Raw genomic sequence first — 20,455 nt, 5'->3', positions numbered from 1 at the left:
AGCAGGCTCTCTGATGACACAAAAGGCGGGTTTAAAAATATTGCCACTTGATTTTTGTACATATTAAACTCTTTAAAAAAAAAAAAGCTCTAAAAAATGGCCATCCCAAGCCAAATTTACAAAATATGCCAGCAGAAACTGTCTTTGGTATACTACTGCACTTATACCCATTATGTATTTTTTAAGTGCCAGAATAATGAGTTCAGTAACCTCACGTCATGTAACCAAACTTCTTCAGCTCTTCAAGCCTATCTCAAATTTAATTTCCTTGATGAAAATGTTGGTTACTGCCTTCAGGTTAATTTTTCTCCCCTTTAGACTCCTAGAGCATACAATGGCCATCCAATATAGTCCTCAGTGATGCATTGCTATATAGTAATCTTTTCTGATTATGCATAGTGTTTATTATGCTTCATCAACTACCTGGTAAGCTCCTTGAAGTTGTGACAATGTTTTCTGTAAGTCGCCATTGCATCTAGCTGTGGAGTGTCACTGGAAATGTCACTGAGAGTGCCAAAAACTACCATTGACTGCTTGAAGCATAGGTTTGTCTTCTTACTGAAGAAAGTGTCTTCTCAGGAGTTGTGTCGCCTTTCATGCAAGTGGTCCCGCAATGCCCCACATCTGTCTCAACAGCAATCAACTATGTGTTCTCTCATTTGGCACTTGATTCTTAACCGAACAGAAAATTTAGCCTTAGGGAATACGAAACAACAGCAATTGCTAAGAATTCTGGGAATTCCTTTAAAAAAAAAAAAAGATGACAAAATCCATACTTGTGGGGTAGGTGTTTAAAGGTAGTTTTGTAGACCCTGGAGTCTAGTAACAAAGAAGAATCTGGGCTTTAAATCTGGTTTGAAAATACGATGTGTGCCAAGAATAAAGTGGTAGGGAGAAACAATTTGCAGTAGCCAATTGTTTGCTGTTAGCCTGGGTTGAATTAATGGAGGCTGAGATGAAACTCTTTCATCAGAGTTCCCTTGTCGAATGTGAGAATTAGCCAATGTATAAAAACACCAGTGGAGTATTTTTTCTCATACTATGGACTCTAGACTTGGTCGCCTACCACAACCAGAAGTCTGTCTTGATTTTCTCTGTCCCTTTAATGGTCTCTATGTCTCTTTCCTCCTACCACAGGTGGAAAATAAAATCCCACATAATAGTTACGCTTTGGGAAAGCTGAAATAACATATATAGCAACTGAACAGTTATAAGGGAAAAGCACATCATGAATTTAATTCCATTTCCAGATGTAAAATGTCATAAAGAATTTTTTTCCATACTTGGCAAAATAACAGGAATTTTCAAGACCATTTTATGTAGCTTGGTGGACGCATGTTTGTGAGTAGGTATCAGAGAGCCTTCCACCTTGAGTGTGCTATAAATGCTATGTATCATAGCTTTACTGAGATTAAACTACCAAAGGCCCCATGCTCAGCTAGGAGGTGCATGACCCTCATTGAAATGGAGGGGGAATGTGTCTCACTAATGGTAGAATTTGGTGTGTTTTCAAAGCAGGACCTCTGATCCATATGGGGAGGTTTCTAACCAACGTAATTATTCTCCGGTGACAAAGGGCACTAGGATTCTCGTCTGTTTCAAAGACCAGATCATGTAGCCATTCCATATATTTTTCATTTTGACTTCTCTTTTTCCTTTACTGTCCTGTGTGAGACTTAGGGTCTTTGTAGGAATGCCTGGGTGTAAGCTGAGAAAGGCTGGCTGGGTGTGGAATCCAAGCTGGTCATTCCTCTGACTTAAGCAACTCAACCAAGTCATACAGTGATAGCTTTGAGAAGAAGAGATGGTAAAAAGAAGACCAAAAGTGCTATGTTCCAAAAAGCCAAAGACAATTGAGTGAGACATAAAAAATACCCCAAGGCCGTGGGAATAAGTCAGGTTGGTAAAGGTTCCCATGCTACATGCTATCATTCTGATAGCAAAGGGATCATTCCTCTAGTGGAAAATTGGTTATGCGATGTGCCCACCTAAAGGGTTACTCCCACCATGGCCTTGTATAGGCAGGAAAGAGCTCTTTACAACTCAGCTCCTGCTTTGTATAAATTATTAGAATGAGAGACGTGGGAGTACTTTTGGATAATGAGAAGAAAAATATAATTTGAGGAAGCCAATCAGTTTTCTTGAGTACTTTCAGCAGATTGCTAAAACCATTGTAGATTTTGTTCTTACAACTCTCTGGCACTTTTCAAGGGGAAATACAGACTTTTTATTCATGTAGCTAAAACTGTCATTTAATTGGGTGATTCAGAATGGAGTACACACAGACTCTCCAGTCTGTGCATTGATCTGACTTCACTGAAAATTAGAGATCACACGATGCAACATAAGGAATTGCAAGAAGTGAAAAGCTACCTTCACTTAAAAAATGCAAGCAATTTTGGGGCACCTGGGTGCTCAGTCAGTTACGCATCCAATTTTGTCTCAAGTCATGATCTTGCGGTCCATGGGTTTGAGCCCTGCACTGGGCTCTGTGCTGATGACTCAGAGCCTGGAGCCCACTTCAGATTCTGTGTCACCTCTCTCTGCCCCTCCCCTGCTTGCATTCTGTCTCTCTCTCTCTCTCTCTCTCTCAAAAATAAATAAATGTTTAAAAAAATTTTTTTTAATGCAAGCAATTTCAGCAGATCCCTGCTTCTCTTTCTTGGAACCTTGTCTTACAAGTACCATGTCATAAATAATATTTGTATGAACACAAGAGGCTTTTGCTTTGGTGTTGAACTGAAATGCTTCAGTCGAGGAGAGCTGTAATTTACAGTAGCTTGGGTTTCAGATGTGCAGGCTTTCCTTTCAGAGCTTTGAGCTCCGACTATGAGAAACAAATGAAACCTGTCACAGTGTCAGCGGCAAAAACCGGGGGTCCATCTCACACAAATTATGGACATCTGTATTCCTAATTGGCATTTTTTCAGGCTGTGCCAGCAGAGTGGGAGTGCCAAGAGAGCCTGACAGCTTCAGAAAAGACAAGGTATCAGGTTTAGATGATAGAAGATTCTGATGAGACATAGAAGCTCTTTTGTTGGCCATAGTCTCCCCATGTTTGCTTTAATACCCATGATTTTTAGTTTCACCTACCTCCGAATGTTACCCTTTGTCAATATGACATTTGCTCCTTCCCAAACAGATCAGTTTAGGAGCTTGAGAGAACAAGTAGTATTGATGGTTATATGATCAGAAGATCGTTGGCAAAGATGCATACAAATAGTTAACAAGGTAATGGTAAGAAATGTTGACCTTGATTTGTTTAGCTAAGATGTAAAGATTTTTGAAGGTCAAAGGTGTCCTTGTGTAGTGTTTTGGAGTCTAACTGTGTCTGACCCTCTAACATTAAGCTGCTGTGGCCTGCAGTTTTGAAGAGTGAAGCTAACCAGGGGAAAAGAGAGAAGGGGGAGAGAACAGGAAATGGAGTGAGGTGTTTCAGGAAGTTGTCAGGGGTTGACTGATTGATTCCAGATGGAAAAGGTCAGCCTTTGTGACCCAGGAAATACTCACTAGGGGAAAGAAGTTGGCTTGTGGAAGGGGAAGGCCTGGGAGTGGGGCGATGCTGGAATGCACATTCCACTTCCTTTAGTCCCCAAACATTCAGAAACTTTAACTTGTCTGAATAGAATAATATCGGTGTTGTCATCGTTCATCAGAACACAGGGAAGGAAGTTAAATATGAAGCTTTGAATGTACCAAGCGTATCTTCACCTCCATAATGCAGCTCACTTGCTTCCAGGGGTACAGCGAATGTACGTAAAAGTCAATATTGGTGTGTGTTTACACGTATGAGAACAGCAAGCAAGCATGTCTGGTTTCACGTGGTGGACTTTGCCCATTAAATCCTCTACATTTCGCCAAGTCCATTTAATTGACAGACCCTTCTAGATGCCTCAGAGTCTAAGATAGTTGGAGTATTAAAAATGGGAACTTGCCTTGTATCTATATATACACACACACGCACATACATTTGGACATAATTTAAAATCTTGTAATAAATTTTGCAGACACTGAAATAATTCAGGTTAATTCCCTTGCTGTCATGAGAGGCCAGCGCTAGCCAGCAAGAGATTAAAATTTATTTCCATTGTTAATAGAAAATAATGAAGTGCATCTGAACCATCAGGGTATGTCATTCGGGAAATGTTCACTTTGGAACCGAATCTCACTCCACCCAAATGGACAATGATGAAATCAGCTGGCTGGAGAAAGCTCCAGAATTTGCAACAGGAATGCATGAGGCACATTAAAGTACAGTATGACAAGAAGCTTGTGGAATGAATTAACGTGGTCTCAGGGAGAATGCTCTTTCTATCCACATAATCCTCAGACAGGCTGGGGGTCCCCTCAGTGTGCCTAGGACAGCTCATTAGCAATTAAAGCCAGAAGCACCCTCTCGTTTTCGGGTTTTCCCACAGAGGGCAGCCATGTCATTGAAAATCCATTCACACACATAATTTATAAAAGTGGTCCGATTCCTCTTTTTCTCTCCGCCTCCTCCTATGGTTTTCAGAGGGTGAGCATATGCAGAGGTGAATGCTTTCTATCTTCATGTTCATCCTAACCCAATTGCAGGAGACTTAGCTTCTCTCTTCCTTTGACTATGATGCCATCTTGTGCTTGCCCTGATAAGAACTTGTGCCTCCATGCACCTGTGAGAGAGTGACGGACGTCTACAACTTACAGTGCCCACCATACGATAGGAACGTTCTGGAAGGACTTGCACTAGACTCCTAACATGTTAACATGGAGTTAACATGGACACAATTGAAAACAGACTCAGAGCTAGACAAGGCTGCATCCCTGAATTGTGAGCTATTGATGATAATTTCCTGAAGGACAATCAAGGTTCCTTTAAGTCTATTTTGATGTCACAGAGAAGCAGGGACACCATACCTGTGACAAGTGAGGAGCTGAAGTGTGGGAAAAACACTAGGAACCCGTTCTGTCATTTTTGAATCTCCAGGGTCTGACATAATACCCAACATATAGCAGGAGCTCAGTGAAAGCTTTTAGGATGAATGATTGAAGCCCACTTAGGCCCCTGGAAAATTCCCGTATGCTACTGCTATGCCCATGGCATCAGGCTAGGTGAAATATTTTGTGGACTCATGCTTATAGGGGTTCTCTTGAACCCATATTAGATTAAAATACATATTACAAAAATTAAAATACCATCTAAAACTTCATTTAAGGTGAAAAAAAATTCAGGAGGGTTTCTCTGGGTGGGGTTTAGGTAATGAATAGGACCGATTGAGAAGGAACACAAGATAGCTTTCTGGGGAGATGGACATGTTCTCTATCCTGATGTGGTGTCAATTACCTGCGTGTATCTATTTGTCAAAGCTGTGCAACTAAGATTTGTGCATTTCAATGTATGTAAACTTAAACTTAAAAAAGGAAGGATTCATTATACTATTCTATTTATTTTGTGTGCTTGAAGTTATTCATAGTAGAAAAGTTTTAGTGCCATCTAATGAATCTTATTTCACATTAGAGATAAGGCAGGGGCAGGGTCCCTGCTCCCCTGCTTCATTTAATGAGGAAGGAAGGGGTGGGCAGAAAAATTACCAGTAGAATATCAGCAAATTCAATTTGGGAGTAGACAGAAGAGTCATTTTTAAATACAACTCCTCATTATGTACCTATTCAGCATCTTTCCTCAAGAGGTCTATACATATGCATGAATATGTATATAACAAGTTACTTTCTCAAAAAAATTGCATGCATAACTGATAAATAGATTCATGTCTAGCATGGCCCATCTTCCTGGGTCAAGTAGGTGGTGGGGCTGCTATGCTTTCCCAGCTGCTCTGGCCTTGACTGATCTCTGTCTCGAACATCTCCTACACCCCTGATCTATAGCACACACATAGAACTTACTTGGTTTCATTTTGTATGCTACTGGTTTTATGTGTTAGCCATATCTCTCCAGCCTGGGAGTTAGCTCTTTAAGGGTAGGGGCATAACGTTGGTACCCAGCCTGTGTGCCTGCTTTTCTAGAGGCTCCCCCAGAGCTTACACTATGGGAGGGGCTCAGTGAGTAATGTCACCTGTCCTATTGACAAGTCAGACAAGGCAGAGGTGAGGCAATTAGGGTGAGACCCCATCCTAATTTGGCATATGCCAGGCCCTGTGCTAAGCACTTTACATGTAATATCTCATCTGATCCTTCCTCTGTTTATTCAGCCCTTGAGATAGGCATTATTGTTTATGTTCTAATGATGAGGAAAATGGAAATGAGAAAAGGTGAAGTAATTTGTCCCAGGCTACAGGGCTGGGGAACAGCAGGTGTGGTGTTTCAGTTCTATCTCATTCCAAATCCATACCCTTCCACTACGCCACACCCTCTTCCCTTCCCTCTTAGATTTCCTGAATGTCCTACATTTGCAACACTGAATTCCAGCTTCTTCACCTCCTCACCAAACATCAGAGCATCCCTGCTGTGGCTCTCATGCTGTGCCCCTCAGGGGGCATCTTGGTGCCCAGCACTGTGTTAGCACACACTAGAAGTGGGAGAACCCATCTCCAAGCTGGGAGAAATGACCTCCCCACTGGTGTTGAGATCTTCACTTCTGCGCGCGCACAATTGGTTCCCTGGTGTGGCGACAGCTCTAGGATCAGCTGGGAATGGCAGTCCAAGTCCTGTGGTAGAGAATGAGGTTTTTATTTATATATTTTTTAAAAAGTTTATTATTTACTTTGAGAGAGTGGGAAAGAGAGCAAGTGAGCAAGGGAGGAGCAGAGAGAGAGAGAGAAGGAGATTGGGAGACTGAGAATCTCAAGTAGGCTCCACGCTGTCAGTCCATGCCTTAAGGGGGGTTCGAACCCATGAACCGTGAGATCAAGACTCGAGCTGAAATTAAGAGTTGGATGTTCAACCGACTGGGCCACCCAGGCACCCCTGAGAATGAGGTTTTTAAGAACCAGCAGGCCGATGGCCACTTTCACCACTTCATCACCTGGGCATGGTTTGAATGCAAGTACGTAACAACATGTGGGTGAAGGGTGACCTCTTTTTCCGGGAAACTCTGGCCCAAGTATGGGGGGATGGCCTGCTGAGATGCTGAGGGCATGGCCCTGCCCTCAAGATTCTGTTCCGTCTCTCATTAGCCACAGAGAAGTATGGCAGAAGAGCATGCTGTGGCTTTTACTACTTTATGTACGACTAATGCCACCCCCACCCCACTTGTACTTAAAACATGCAGGTTGTGTTGTCAACAACAGTGAATGTGGATGGACACGTGCTGGCTGTTTCTGACAACATGTTTGTTCATAACAACTCCAAGCATGGACGGCGAGCAAGAAGGCTGGACCCATCAGAAGGTAGGGCTGCTGGCTATCTGGGCTGAGCACAGCACACGAATCAATTTCCACAATTGTCCTGGCTTGAATGTTACATTTATGTCTATGCCAGAGTGGAGAAAGTACCCAAGATCATGTGGGTTTTAAATGAAGTTGTAAACACTGATGCCTGCCTGTTCTGTTGCAACCCCACATGAGTCCCAGCCCATACCCACGCCCCCATGCCTCGCCGTCTCCTCCATCCAGCTCTGTGTTTTTCTTTTTTGCTAGATGGGCATTTCAGGCAAACATAGGCAGGACATCTTGGTTAAACAGGAACATTACGGTGCCAGACATGTATGAATAAGTGTCAGATGTGCCCTTAAACAGACGGTGGGCAAAACAAAACAATGTGTGGAATGAAATTGACACTAATTGATTTTTGTTTGCTTGGACAAGAAGGAATCATGATCTGCTCTGGGTAGTTTTTCCATGTGCACTAAAGTCGTTAGAAATACTGGTAACTGTTCAACTTCAAGTTGTCCAAAAAATTAAAGCATATCAAGGAAGATAACTGACAAATACCTAAGTAAATTCCATCTTTCACACTCCCCAAGTCGTCGGGGTAATGTGGTTTTGTAATAGAGGGTGAGTGGCTAACCTAGGCTACTATTTTAGTGTGATGTTTTGCTGTATACTGCCCACCAGCCCCCACCCCAGCTTGGCCCTTAAAATGTGTCTTGTATCAATTTAAATAGGAATTAATGAACTGAAAGAAAATGATTGAATCAGTAAAGAATTTGGAGTGGTGTTAATTCTCCCACAGTGGGCATTGAAAGGGGAGAAGAAAATCCCAGGGTTCAGAACTAGGAACCCATCCAGTTTCTTTTGACTGATTGGATGTGATTGACTGGCTGTTCAAAGGGGGCTCATGTTTTTGGAGTCCTGCCAAAGTTCTCCTCCACCTTTGACCCTGTCAACTTTAGAAACGGAGTGATGGATTGACTTTAGTTATGGCCTGAAAACCATATTGGGTTCCTGTTGGGATGTAAAGTCCAGAGGCCTTGAACATATGGAAGAAGGGGGGTAAATCCTTCCTACAAAGTTAGGAAACTGATTAGAAATTGTCTCTTGGTAGAGCTGAAAAAAATCTCAACTATGATTTTGCTTTCTCCTCTCACTAGCACATTAACAGGCCTTGTAAATCTTAACATCTTGGGGCAGAGGAGGTGGGGAGAGAAAAGGGATTTACACATTTCTAGTGTGATCAACTTATAAAAATATGGGGAAAAACAACAGGGTTTTGAAAACACCCTTTGCACAATTAGCCAAGTGTTCCACGTTTTCATACATAGTGGTCAACTCATTAGGCTTTAATGACCTGGTGAAAACCAGCAACCAATTAGGGAATGATGGCAAGTCAGCAAAGCTCAACTTGAACTTGAAATAACCAACAGCTTTCGAGAGCAGCCAATCCCCAAAACTCTAATTTTCAATCATCAAAGGACAGCCCTGACTTTTCCTTTCCTATCTTCTAAGCCACCCCATGCATCAAAGCCATTAGTCCGAGTGAAGGCTGGACCACAGGAGGAGCCATGGTCATCATCATTGGAGACAACTTCTTTGATGGCCTCCAAGTGGTGTTTGGGACCATGCTTGTATGGAGTGAGGTAGGCAAAGGCGACTTGCTTCTCTGATTTCCCTTGGCCCAAAGATTGTTTTCATTCAGGGAGGTGTAATCCCTGGAGCAGCAGCGATGCTGTAATCGCATGTTATTGAGTACCTACTATGAGCAAGCCACCAAGAATTAAAAGACATGCAAACCACAATTTATTGTAGGCATGAATCCCTTAAAAAGGTAAATATTTATTGTGCATTGTTTATAATTGTGAAAAATTAGGACTAGCCTAAATATTGAATAATAGAGTGATTAAATTCCATTCTTAAAAATTAATTTTGAAAAAGTTCTAATGACACAGGAGAGGGGATCATACTTACGCTATAATGCTAAGTGAAAAAAAATTCACAATAACAATGTCTGCAGATATAAAATCTATGCATCCATAGAAAAGTACTGGAAACACACCGACGATTACCAGTGGCTATCTCTCTGGGTTACGTAATGCTAATATTTTACTTTATATTTTTCCAATTTTCTAAAGTGGGTATGTTCTACTGTCATAATGGGAGAACCAACAAGACCTTACAAAAAGACAAGTACAGCACTAGGCTGGATATGGAAATTGGCAAATCATGACGTGATGAGAGAGCGACAATGTAGGAAGCAGGGAGGGAGGGAGTACAGGGATGGGCTCAGGGGGTGGGAGTGGAGGGGGGAGGGACTTGAGCAGCGCTGGCAGGAAGGCAAGGATCTAGACAGTTTATCTTTCGAGGAGATTCCAGAGTGGGAGAGAGAAACAAGTGAGACACAGGGACAGGGTGTTTGGGGCACTGTGAGTACAGCTGGTTTGCCCTGGGGGGGGTTGGCGAGGGAGATGCATCTGTCCTCCATACCCTCGGTGATAACTCGTATAACAGGTATTTTGTTTCCCTACCTGCTCGCTCCTCAGCTAATCACTCCTCATGCCATCCGAGTGCAGACTCCTCCTCGCCACATCCCCGGAGTAGTCGAGGTGACACTATCGTATAAATCCAAACAGTTCTGCAAAGGAGCTCCGGGGAGGTTCATTTACACAGGTGGGTGAGAAAATGATCCAAGGGAGATGGGGCTCCTTGGTCACCTTTGCTCCACTTCCCAGCCTCTCCAATTTAAAATGATTTTACTTTTTCTAGGTCTTTCTACTAGTGTAGGAAGAGTGGACTGGGTGAAAGTCCTTGACTGGGGAAATGCAGACTTGATTCTAAAGTTTATTTTACACCAGCAATTTCTCAACAGTTTAAGAGATGATCATGGAAGCTCATTTCCTGAGTATATCCTAATAGATTTAACCCTGCTGGAACCACCTAGAATGGAATTTTATCTAAGCAATCAGATAAAAAAAAAAAAAATAGACCAACTTGCTGGCTATAACTAAATTTTCTTGAAAGGATGCTACAGAGTGATTCAAATTATTTTAAAATTTTATGAAAGTGGAAATTGTCTATTATTTCGATATCTGTTGAATATCTACTTTGTGTCTACTTTTTCTTTGTGGAAGGTACAATGACTTATAAGACATGTTCCCTATTTGGAAATGTAGCAACTTTTGGAGGAGGGATGGTGTATTGCACAGAACATCCGAGGAATTTGAATATTCAAAATGTTTAGTATTTCCGATGAATGGAATATGAGTTCCAGGAAGATAGAGTTTAGTGTGGACTAAAGTAGGAGGAAAGGGGTTTCAAGGAGGAGATGGAAATCAACGACTATTTTTTATTGTTTATTTATTTATTTTTGAGAGAGAGACAGAAAGCGCAAGCAGGGAGGGGACAGAGAGAGAGGTACACAGAATCTGAAGCAGGCTCCAGGCCCTGAGCTGTCAGCACAGAGCCTGACACAGGGCTTAAACCCACGAACCATGAGATCATGACCTGAGCTGAAGTCAGACACTTAACTTGACTGAGCCACCCAGGTGCCCCTCCACCAAAGACTATTTTTAAGGGTGGGGTGGATTTGAATAGGCAAAGAGAGGCAGGAAGAATGTTCCAGCTATAGGAATCTCACATACCAAGGCTCAGCTGGTGAAGTGAGCAGGTGTCTGGAGGAGAGAGGGCTGGTTTACAGTGGCAACTCACTCAGGTAGAACTTAGCCCACCCGAGCCACACAAGTTTGAGAGCCCTCTAGGGTACTAGAGAGGTCAAATTCAGAGACAGAACAATCCAGTGTTGGGGTAAGGAGAATGGGGGTTGCTGTTTAATGGGTACAGAGTTTCAGTTTCCTGAGATGAAAAGAATTCTGGAGATCGGCGGCACAGCAGTGTGAATGTACTTAACATGACTGAACTGTACACTCAGAAATGGCTTAAGATGGTATATTTTGTTATATAAAATATAACAATTAAAAAAAACACCACCTTGTTTATGAGTCTGGGCTTGATTTGTAAGACAACATTGAGTGTTCCCATGCAAGGGAGAGTAACTCAAAGGGGTCTCTGTAAGAAACACAAATGCTATTGGTATAAAGACTGAGTTAGTCAGGGGAATGACTGAAGGCAGGAAGATCAACCAGGACAGTTGAAGGAGAAAATAAGAGGTATAGAGAAAGAAATATATGAACCTAGAAAATATATCAGGCACATTATGAAATTCTAATAACATTTTGTAGTATCCTCTTCTCTCAGTTGAGTCCAGCCTCCTCTTCTTGTTTTTGTGTAAATGTCTGGTTAGATATCAGTGAGGACTAATTTTTAGGTATATTTATTTCAAATTTCACCTTTGAATTTTTTCTCTTAAGATAGGTGCATCTTGGTTGTGTGTGTGTGTGTGTGTGTGTGTGTGTGTGTGTGTGTTTAAGATTCTATTGCAGTCACGATAAAATATTTGCTGCTCTAGCTCCCACAGGGACACAGTTTAGTCATTCATTTAAATGAGTGTTTGTTACATGCCTACTACCTGGCACATCTCTAGGCTCTGGAATATAGAAATGGGCAAGATAAAACCCCTCATCTTAATAAAACTTTCTTCTAGAAGGGGAGACAGACAGTATAGAACAGAGATAATATCATTTCAACAGTGATAAGTAAGGCATAGAGAATGAGGGAGGGCTTTGGATGAGGTGGTCAGGAAGGGGCTCTGTGAGGAAGGGACGTTGAGTGAAGACCTGTATCACAGGTGTGCAAATCTGTCCCCTTGCCTCTGTATCTTTCTCACCTTCTCCCCTCTCCATTCACGCTGCCCTCCCTCTGTGCCTGGAACTCTTCAAGGCTGTGTTTCTGTTTGGTTCGCCAGTGTTCTCTAGAACAGTGTCTGGCTGTCAGTGAAGTGGGTGCAAGTGCCCCAAGCAGAGAACAGATTACAGACTGAAAGGTGGGAATAAGCCCAGCATCATCAGGGAAGAGCATGGATGCCTGAGGCCAGAGTGGCATTGGTGCCGAGGAGAACAATGGTAGACAAGGTTGGAATGGCACAAAGGACAAGGGGTTTGAATGCGAAGACACTGAGGATGTTGAACAAGGCAGAAGTCAGCATCCAGACAGGACTGACAGCCACAGGGCTGGATGAGATGGCCACAGGGAGCGTAGCTACAGGATGGAAGAAGTCTCAAGAAGGCACCTCAGGAGCTCCAACAGGTAGGGCTCAGGGTGATAGGAGGAGCCTGTGCAGGTGACCGAGAAGGAGTGGTGGGTGGGATAGGAGGACAGCAGGAGTGTGTGCTGTCCCCAGAGTTAGGTGAGGAATGGGACTCACTTTGGGACGCTCTTCACATCTAGTATTTTGACATCCCTGTTTTCTCTAGTACACCCACTGTTTAGCGAAGACCATCTGGCCGCTGAGGGGACAGGTAGGACGAATAGCAATCGCATTGCAGCCAATCTTCAGCTCTCTTGTGAAGTAATGAAAGATATCAATCTTCAGTGAGACTGAGGACATGTAGAGCCACGGGCTGTGTGCATGTGCACGCATGTCTGTATGTATGTGTGAAAACTTTCTCTGAAGCAGAGGTCCTCACCTTTCGCTGCACTTTAAATCACTGACACTTGGGCCCCAGGCCAAGTGTCTCTGAATCTCTGAGGGCAGAACCAGGTCTCCATGTACTTCACATATTCATTGAACAAACATCAGCTCTACATTATGCTCCAGGCACGAAATCAGTAATTTCAGTATGTCTCTAGCAGCTTACAGTTCTAGAAGGGGAGATGGATGCATGGAGATTATGTTAATTGGATTACATCCCATAAAAGGTATACATGCACAGAGCACTGAGCAGGGAGTGGCCTACTTTGGGGAATCAGTGAGGGCTCTCCAGGAGGTGACAATGGAGTGACATTTCTGAGGCACAGTAGGAATTTGCCAGACAGAATAGAAAAGGCCATGATCCACACCTTGTGGAAACGAAGTGTCTGGTTAAAGAGAAGCCCACATAACTAAGAAAATAATAGATATTATGTTACTTGTAAATTCAAAGAACGGTAGAAATGATGAGACATTGAAGATCACTTGGTCAAGCTCCCTCTTTTGCTGACAGGAGAACTGACACCCAGGCAGAAGTGACTTGTTCACAGTCGCCCGCTGAACTCAAGGTAGAGTCAGAATAAGGACTCAGGTCTCTGGCCATCCTGCCTGGCATCTTTTATTTAGCAATTGTTGTTAACAAATAGTTCTGCTTTCCTGATGCACTGAAATCATTTTTTAAAATGTTTATTTATTTTTGAGAGAGAGAGAGACAGAGCACAAGTGGAGGAGGGGAAGAGAGAGAGGGGGAGACACCAAATCCGAAGCAGGCTCCATGTTCTGAGCTGTCAGCACAGAGCCCGACGCAGGACTCAAACTCACAAACCATGAGTTCATGACCTGAGCCGCGGTCGGATTCTTAACCGACTGAGTTCCCCAGGTGCCCACATGAAGCAAATATCGATCGAGCATGCTCACTCTGCTCAGCTCTGGGCTGAGTGCTGGGAATACTGTAGATGGGTCAGACTGGCAGGAGCCTTCTTTCATTATGGTGGAGTGATGTGAAGATGAGCTACAGATGCTCTGGGCTCAGGGTGCTTGGATGCCTCTAAATAGTTCTTAAATCTTGTGTGAGTGACTTAATCTCTTAGCCTTCCCGTCTCTAGAATGTGCTGCCTGCCTTACGGAGCTGTGGTGAGGACTAAAGGCATAGTGCATGGAAACAGTGGTGTGCTGGTAAAGGTTCAACAATGGGCTCTCCAGGGAAAAGCCATGGGGAGGCAGCAGTAGGGTTTGTGTCATTTGCTGGTTTCCATGGTGCAAATACTCTGACTATGGCCGATTTCAGGCTACCAGTGTGACATCAGCTGGCTCACAAAATTTCTGAAAAAAAAATTTTAATACATATAATCCTTTAGAATGACTTGTTCTCTTTTTTAAATTTATTTTATTTTTTTAATGTTTATTTATTATTGAGAGACAGAGTGCAAGCATGGGAGGGGCAGAGAGAGGGAGACACAGAATTTGAAGCAGGCTCCAGGCTCTGAGCTGTCAGCACAGAGCCCAATGCGAGGCTCAAACCCACAGACCACGAGATCCTGACCTGAGCTGAAGTCAGACACTTAACTGACTGAGCCGCCCAGGCACCCCCAAATTACTGAAAATGTAACAACCTGCTCTCACGAGCTGGTAGAAACCAGGTCTAGAACACCTCTGCATGTAAGCACTTGGGATAGAAAGCGACTATATTTTATTATGGAAAAGTATTTGTTATTAATAATACTCTTATGCTTACTATCGGAGTTATTACCATGGAAACTTTTACTTTCAGGATTATTACGATAGAAACTCGAACAAGTAATTACAAATGTGATGAGTCCTAAAAAGGAGTTGTATGGGATACTGGGGATACATGCTTGGGGAATTGAACCCTTTTAAACTGAGATAATGGGGAAAGCTAAGAACAGTCCAAACACAGGAAACAGAATGTGCAAAGGCCCTGGGGCAAGAAAGAAAAGGGGATATATAATGGCCACTATGAACAGGGAAGAAAGAATGAGTTAAAGAAAGGTTGGCTGGAAAGGGAGGGTTGGGCCTGATCATTTGTCTCTAAACTGAGTGCCATGGGGAGCTATTGGAATAGTTTAAAGGTGGGGAGTGCCATGATTAGATTTGCCTTTTAAAAGGTCATTCTGGCTGAGTTGTAGAGAGTGGCTTAGAAGCCAGGGTGGATTCAAGGAGGTCAGTGGGAGGCCAGTGTGGTGGCCTCAGCCAGATATGATGGCAGCTTGGACCAGAGTACCAGTAGTGGGGACAGGCAGAAAGGGGTGGAATCTAGGAGGTAGCAGAGGCATCACTTGATGATTGATTGGATAGGGTGAAGGTTGGGGAAGGGAGGGGAGGAGACAGCTCTCAGGTTTCAAGTTTGAAAAATTGGGTGGGTACGGTTTAGAAAGTGATTTTTTAAAAAGGTATAAAGTGCTAAGGGAGTTCAGAGGAAGGCCAAAATACTTCCAGCTGGTGGAGAGGTGAGAAGACTTAATATTGTAAAGATGTCAATTAATGAATGCATTTAACGCAATGCCAATCAAAGTACTAACAAAATGTTTGGGGAAACTTTACAAGAGTTCACCTGGAAAAATGAAGGTGCTAAAATAGAACCCCTCCTTTTGAAAAATGAGAAGGCCATGCCCCACCAGACTTAAAACCTATTGTAAGTTTCAATAATTAGAAGAATATGGGGCTTTGTAGGAATACATAGAAATGTTATGCTACACTCTCCACAATAGCTAAAACATGGAAAGAGCCTAAGTGTCCATCAACAGATGAATGGATCAAGAAGATGTGGTTTATCTATACCATGGAATACTACATGGCAATGAGAAACAATGAAATCTGGCCATGTGTAGCAACCTGGATGGACCTTGAGGGTGTTATGCTGAGCAAAATAAGTCAGGCAGAGAAGGACAAATATCATATGTCTGCACGTATAGGAGGATTAGGAGGAATTTAACTGAGGACCAAGGGGGAGAAGAAGGGGGGAAATGGTGGGGGAAAGGGAGAGAGGCAAACCATGAGAGACTCTTGAATGCTGACAAAAACTGAGGACTGATGGATGTGGGGGGGAGGGGGGATGGGCATAGAGGAGGACACTTATGGGGATGAGCACTGAGTGTTATGTGGAAACTAATTTGACAATAAACTATTTGTAAAAAAATAATAAAAATAATAAAAATAAAAAATAATAAAAAAAAAGTCAAGAAATGTTATGCTACAGAAGAGAATATTTAAAAATAAACAGGGTTTGTACACATGAGTACTATAAACACATATGCGTGAGTATAGGTGAGGAGTCATCTCTGTCAATGTGGAAAAGATGGAATGTTTAACAAACGGTATTGGACTAACTAGTTAAGCATTAAAAAAAAAAGCTACATAATTTTATATTATAAACTGAAATATTTGAATTAGATATTTTGAATTAAAAATGTACACATTGCAGGGTGCCTGGGTGGCTCAGTCAATTAAGCATCTGACTTTCAATTTCAGTTCAGGTCATGATTTCATGGTTGTGAGCTTGAGCCCCTCATTGGGCTTCATGCTGACTGTGGAGCCTGCTTGGGATTCTCTCTCTCTCTCTCTCTCTCTCTCTCTCTCTCTCTGTCTTTCAAAATAAATACATAAAGATTAAAAAATGTATACTTTTCAAAATATTATTATTATCATCTTGAACCTTGCTAACCTTGACCCCAAGGAAACCATCAAGCATAAATGTATGATTACATAAAAAGAAACTTTTTGGATGTCAAGGTGATGGTCACTAAATCAAAAGAAAAAGGACAAAAAGGGAACATACTCATTTCATGTGACGTATCATCCTACGTATAAAAAGATTAATTCATCTGTTGAGGGAAAGCTTATTTTATGCCTACTACTTGTCAACAACTATGTTATGCCTTGTGGATAAGGAGATGAACGTTAGATATCTTACAAATTAAGGAGAAAAGGAAAGATATGTAAATTAGAAGCTAGCAAGGAATATTAGGAGTTAGTTCAGGAAGGACTACAATTCAGCAGTAAACATATTTTTAAAAATCCCAATCACATTAATAATCTAATACATGCAAATTAAGGCAACTACAGATAACGTTTGTTTTCCCTGTCAAGTTGGCAAAGAATTTGTTTTTAAACAAATGAAAATACCCAAGTTGGCCAAATTAGAAGGAAGTGGGGACCTCTAACACTTTACTGCAAGAGAGTAGATCGCTCTAGAAGAGTGCCTTGATGGCACTAGCTTTAAAAATGTATATACCCTTTGGGGCGCCTGGGTCTCTCAGTTGGTTAAGTGTCCGACTTTAGCTCAGGTTATGATCTCACAGTTCGTGGGTTTGAGCCCTGCATCGGGCTCTGTGCTGACAGCTCTGAGCCTGGAGCCTGCTTCAGATTCTGTGTCTCCCTCTCTCTCTGACCCTCCCCGACTCATGCTGTCTCTCTCTCTCAGAAATAAATAAAAAACATTAAAAAAAATTTTTTTAAATGTATATACCTTTGACCAAACAATTCGACTTTTTGTAATGTATACCTAGGAAATAACTCAGTTTGCCTGAAGGCTGTTTATTTGAGCATTGTTTGTGGTAGTGAAAAACTGAAAACATCCTTAGTGTCCGTTAGGGGACTCACTGAATAAATAATGAACTCTCTTTACAATGAAACACATTTTAGACATTGAAAGTAATGCTGTGAATGGATATTTAGTTGCATGAAAAATGTCTGTGATATAGGTTAAAAAAAAGCTTAAAAACTCTATGTATGGTTTTATATTTGTATATATATATTATGTAATATATATATAATTATCCACAATGCATAATGCATTATATATTATATATAGTATATATAATATATATAATTACCCACAATGCATTACATAGTTGTTGACAAATGGCAGGCATAAAATAAGCTTTTGCCAAACAAATGAATGAATCTTTTTATGCATAAGATAATATATCACATGTAATGAATGTGTTCCCTGTCCTTTTCCTTTTGATTTAATGGCTATGTATACATATATATGTATATATATGTTTGTGTTTGTATATATACATATATGTGTGTCTGTATATATATATGAAAGAGAAAGAGTTGTATAAAAAACCCAAGTAAGATTTAAAAAAATATGAAGGTCTTAACAATGGTGGTTTCTGGGTGTTGGTATTATTGTTATTATTTTAAGTTTTGCTTATATTTATTTATATTTATTATTTTCTGAAAAAAGTAACTCCTAATTAATAATTAAAGAAAATGTGGTGTAAAACATTAACGTTCCACATATTTAAATACTGAAACAGCATATGCTGGTCAACTTGACTCTTTAGGTACAGAAAGAGTATTTCCAGCCAGGGAAGCAGTGAAGCTTCTTCTAGAAGATGGCCTTTGAGACAGAAGGACCATGGGAAACAGTTGAGGGTGAGGAGGGTAGGGACGCAGTAGTATATTCTTTCACAACTAGAGAAGAAAATAAACATATGAACCCTTGTCAGGGTGGCTCGGAGGCTGGTCACTCTAACTTCCACCTGAGGTCACTGAGCCAAATGGAACTAGGGTTGAAAGAGACAAGTGGTTCATGTTGTTCATGGAGGGACCCAGGCACTACCAGAAACGGACTGGTGATCTCCGGTCTTGCTCACTCAACGAGCAGTCACCAACGTGGAAAGTACTTTCCAGCCCACCGGGAATCTTAGTCCAAGAGCTGGACAGGCAGTGGCTTCCCCACAGAGACTGGAGGTGGGTCTGCTCTGCCTCAGAGCCTGCCTTCAGTGAGCCTGGAGAATCCTGGCCTTCTCCCTGGGAGGTGACGGGTAGAGAGCTCATGGAATTCCAGCCAGCCTGGCCTCCTGAGCCACACATTCTGAGAGCCTCAGCGTGTGCTCAGCTGTGGAACAGTGTGTCAGAAACCACTAGAGGTCTAGGCAGAATCCTCAGCTCCAGGGGTCAGGTAGAAAATCTCATCTTGATTCCAGAGGAAAAGAAAACCTTGAGAAATCTAGAGAGCTTTACTGGGGACAGACTGAGCACCAGTGACAGAGTGGCATCCAAGGGGAGGGCGCACTGGACTCAGAAGACGTGCTTTCAGACATCGGCTGTGGCATCAATGACTTGTTTGTCCTCCTGACAAGTCAGCTAACCTTCCTGAGCCTCATTTTCTTCATCTGTAAAGCTCTGGTACTAATTATACCATTACCCATAGGTGTTTCCCTAATTTGGCTGAGCATGAGAATCATGCTTGGCTCCATTCCAGACATACCGAATCCTACTCATTTGGGAGGGTCTGAGAATCTGTATTTGAAACAAAGAAACAACTTGAGAAGTCTGAGTTCCACTCATCAGGCAGGTGTGGAGACTTTTTTGCTGGTAAAGTAGCCCACACATGGGGCAGCTCCTTCGAGACAGAGTCATTGCACCGTGAACACAATAATATTTACTCTCAGGTGGAACTTTCTAGGACACTCAAGAAGCACAAGGTGGGAAAGGAGGCTCCAAGGTCCAACCATTGATGGTTCCTGTATCCAAGGATACACCCTCATAATAAACCCAAGCCTATTAGATGTAACTTACTTGGTATAATTAGCCAAAATGCAGTAATCAGCTCCCATGGTTGTTGCTGCCAAGTACAGCATAAACAGCGTCAGGGCTCTGAAAAACAACACCTTTTCTTCACACATGTGACTTTGCAGATCTATTTTCCTCCAGCCACGGTGTGCTAAAGTGTGCTTGCTGCTGCAGAGTTGAGAGATTCACGTGACAATATAGCTCCCCAGGACAGGTCCGACTGCCTCTATCTGCTGGGGGACCTAGAGATGGTAGGGCAGCCTGGGCTCAGAGGGGAGAGGGTCCTCTGCTTTCCTCGCAGACCTTTCCACAGAGGACTTGCAGGGCAGAAGAATAATCCTGGTAGAGGCACCCAGTGGGATTGTGATTATTGGCTGTACAGATGCTTCTTGGCAGTCTTGTGGATGCAGGAAGAGCATGTCTGGAGCGTGCGTTTGGGGGTGGAATGGCCATAGTTTAGAAGGATAAAATCACCACTAGCCGGAGAATCCAGTGAGAAGTCATGGTGCGGGTGGTCAAAGGCAGGTCATTGAGGATATGGAGGTAGATGAGCACAGCTTTTTGGTATTATTCCTATGGTTCTTTGGCCTAAACTTTTGATTGTTGGTTAAGAAATCTCCTGTGAGTTCTAGCATCAGATAGGACTAGTGAGAAACAGAAAGGATGATACTAATTGAGTAGTCATATCTGGCATCATTTCAGGAGGTAGGGCCAGGCTCATATCTCAAGAGCTCATATCATCACTGCCTTTCCCCGTGGTGACAGTTCTATTAGTACCTTGACTTTATAGATGAGAATCCTGCTGCCTAAGGTCACCCAGTTAGGTGCAGTCCTAGCTGCCTTATTCTAAAGCTGTGTTCTTAACCACTGACCTATGCTACTCACCCATACTGTCTAGCTACATAGAAGAAATTATGCCAAAGCCATCTGTTTGCTTCATCCTGTAGTTTTACCTAGCAAATGCCAATGGCCTTGACTCTCTGGCTGTTACTCTGAGGAAACACACAGGAG

General features: G+C 42.4%; 1 protein-coding gene across 8 annotated transcripts in view; it reads left to right on the top strand.

Annotated features, from left to right (window-relative positions):
* Positions 1–20,455, top strand: part of EBF2 (EBF transcription factor 2) — a 195,871-nt gene that overhangs the window by 146,655 nt on the left and 28,761 nt on the right. For 4 of the 8 annotated variants that reach the window (XM_039250431.1, XM_039250435.1, XM_039250433.1 and 1 more), the window contains 3 exons: positions 7,209–7,326; positions 8,824–8,954; positions 9,855–9,981. In XM_039250431.1, coding sequence (XP_039106362.1) covers positions 7,209–7,326; positions 8,824–8,954; positions 9,855–9,981 — 376 coding nt within the window. Of the gene's footprint in view, positions 1–7,208; positions 7,348–7,436; positions 7,446–8,823; positions 8,955–9,854; positions 9,982–20,455 lie in introns of all 8 variants that reach the window. The other 4 variants (XM_039250434.1, XM_039250432.1, XM_039250428.1 and 1 more) reach the window with 2 other exon arrangements.

The sequence above is a fragment of the Hyaena hyaena genome, unplaced genomic scaffold (assembly GCF_003009895.1).
Source record: "Hyaena hyaena isolate Hyena2069 unplaced genomic scaffold, ASM300989v1 scaffold_370, whole genome shotgun sequence".
NCBI classification, from domain to species: domain Eukaryota; kingdom Metazoa; phylum Chordata; class Mammalia; order Carnivora; family Hyaenidae; genus Hyaena; species Hyaena hyaena.
This window is presented reverse-complemented; position numbering and strand designations above follow the sequence as displayed.